Genomic DNA, 304 nt, shown 5'->3' with positions numbered 1-304 from the left:
GAGCCTGCTCCTTGCCCGCAGCCGGCCCCGGGCGCCTTAACCCCTTCGCAGCCTGGCAAGGCCCACACCAGACCTGCATGGCCCCAGCGAGCTGTGGGGATGGGGCAGGAGCTGCTGTCGTGTGGGTGCAGGGAGAGGACAGCGCTGCAGCAGCCCCATGCAGAAAGGGAAGGACACATCCACAGGTGCTGGGGACAGCACGGGTGGCAGCGTGGGGCCATGCTGGGCCTGGTGTGAAGCCATGGGCGCAGCCGCAGCCCTGGCTCCTGTGCGATGTGCAGAGATGGCTGAGGCGGGGGGGCAA

General features: G+C 69.1%; 1 protein-coding gene across 1 annotated transcript in view; it reads right to left on the bottom strand.

Moving 5' to 3' along the window:
- The window catches only part of OLFML3 (olfactomedin-like 3), a 2,203-nt gene extending 2,124 nt beyond the window's left edge, over positions 1-79 (bottom strand). Inside the window, exon 1 of the mRNA XM_010192348.1 lies at positions 74-79. Within this exon, the coding sequence (XP_010190650.1) occupies positions 74-79 (6 nt within the window). The remainder of the gene's footprint in view (positions 1-73) is intronic.
- Positions 80-304: the final 225 nt, after the last annotated feature.

Source organism: Mesitornis unicolor, unplaced genomic scaffold, assembly GCF_000695765.1.
Source record: "Mesitornis unicolor isolate BGI_N332 unplaced genomic scaffold, ASM69576v1 scaffold10439, whole genome shotgun sequence".
Classification (NCBI taxonomy): Eukaryota; Metazoa; Chordata; class Aves; order Mesitornithiformes; family Mesitornithidae; genus Mesitornis; species Mesitornis unicolor.
This window is presented reverse-complemented; position numbering and strand designations above follow the sequence as displayed.